Source organism: Galeopterus variegatus, unplaced genomic scaffold (genome assembly GCF_000696425.1).
Source record: "Galeopterus variegatus unplaced genomic scaffold, G_variegatus-3.0.2 Scaffold2271, whole genome shotgun sequence".
NCBI lineage: Eukaryota > Metazoa > Chordata > Mammalia > Dermoptera > Cynocephalidae > Galeopterus > Galeopterus variegatus.
Genome location: NW_007728382.1, coordinates 78560 through 80074, shown reverse-complemented (window position 1 = coordinate 80074; position 1515 = coordinate 78560). Strand labels below are relative to the sequence as shown.

The 1515-nt window shown below is 51.9% G+C and overlaps 1 protein-coding gene across 1 annotated transcript in view; it reads left to right on the top strand.

Moving 5' to 3' along the window:
• LOC103597300 (inhibitor of carbonic anhydrase-like) overlaps window positions 1-1515 on the top strand; it is a 38878-nt gene that overhangs the window by 10805 nt on the left and 26558 nt on the right. Inside the window, 1 exon segment of the mRNA XM_008581123.1 lies at window positions 907-1078. Within this exon segment, the coding sequence (XP_008579345.1) occupies window positions 907-1078 (172 nt within the window).

The following is a 1515-nucleotide window of genomic DNA, read 5'->3' as shown; positions in this document are numbered from 1 at the left end:
TTTGGGGAGGACAGAGGGACTGATTTGCAAAACGTGTCCTGAGAAGCTTCCTGGGCCCAGGAGGGTGAGCTATGTATACCCAAAGGAAGCATGGGGGTTTGCCAGGGAGAGCAGCAGGTGGCATTTCATGCACAACCACTGCAAAAGCAAAGAACAGACAGGGTTTTTATTTCCTTCTTCTTCTTTCGGTGGCTGACTGGTAAGGGGATCCAAACCCTTGACTTGGTGTTATCAGCACCATGCTCTAACCCGCTGAGCTAATCAGCCAGCCCCAGACAGACATTTGAAAGAGCACATGAGTAGGTCCTGCCATAATCTATGGCCAAGGATGGCTTTGGGCCAGTTAGTTGGAGTCAAAGGCAAAGTGCCTTTTGTTTTTTTGGAGGCCAGAAAGGGGAAGGGACTGTCTAATGTCCCACAGCTTGTCCTTCAGTGGCAGGGCGGGTGTGGAGGGAAAAAAGAGCCTAGGACATGTGACTTCCAGCACTGATGACACAGTGCTGGATCACCAGCCACTTCAGGATGAAGGCCACCATAGCCACATGGGCATCCAGACAGCCAAGAAGAAGGCAGCCCTCGCTGACTGCCTGTGGGAACACGGAGCAGCAGCCCACACTGTGGAGGGGCAGCAGCTGGCACACGCAGCCCCACGACCCTCCCTACAGACAGTTTCCCTGAGGCCACACAGGGAGACCAGCTGGGATCGGAGTAAAGCACTCCCTGGAGAGACTCGAGAACACCAAGAGGCACAGGGACATTAGAGGGCCTCGGCCACTGTCCTCACTCTCAGGCACTCATGTGTTTCTCCCTTTCTGTTTCCCTTGCCTGGTTTGCAGTCTGTTTTACCATTCCCTTTACCTCTGTGCCAGCCTCCCTCCTGCACTATTTTCTTTATCCTTTGAACAGGAACATTTTGGAAAAGACAGGACATCAGAATTTCAGCTCTTTGGCTCTCCTCATGGGAAAGATCTGCTGTTTACGGACGCTGCCCGTGGATTCTTAAGGGTCCCCCCTAAGATGGACGCCAAGCTGTACCTGGGCTATGAATATCTTTCTGCCATCCAGCATCTAAAGAGAGGTAGGGAAGGTCCTGGGGGGACCTAGCCAGCGTGGGCAGCAGTGTGGCTGAGGGCCACAGACTGAGGCTTTCTGGTGCCTGAAAGCCTCACCCAACCTTCACTGGCCTCCAGAGCCCAAGGGAGCTACTCACTGTATTGAATTAATGAGGGGGTTTTCTGCTGAGCTGGGAGAAAGGCCTGAATTATGTGATTGCAAAAGGGTTTTGAAGGCCTTTGTATTATAGACAACTCAAAGTAATGATGGTCTGGCTCCTTTGCATTAACTGGGTCATACCAGGGGGCTATTTGACACAGAAAATAGCCCAGCCTAAACTGAATTGGGAACATGGCCACTACCACCATCAGGAGCCAAACTAGAATTCCAGAGGTTTTTAATCTGGCTGCTGCCTTCCGTTGGGTCCCTACAGTTCATTTCTTCCTTCTCTGTTTTTCCCCC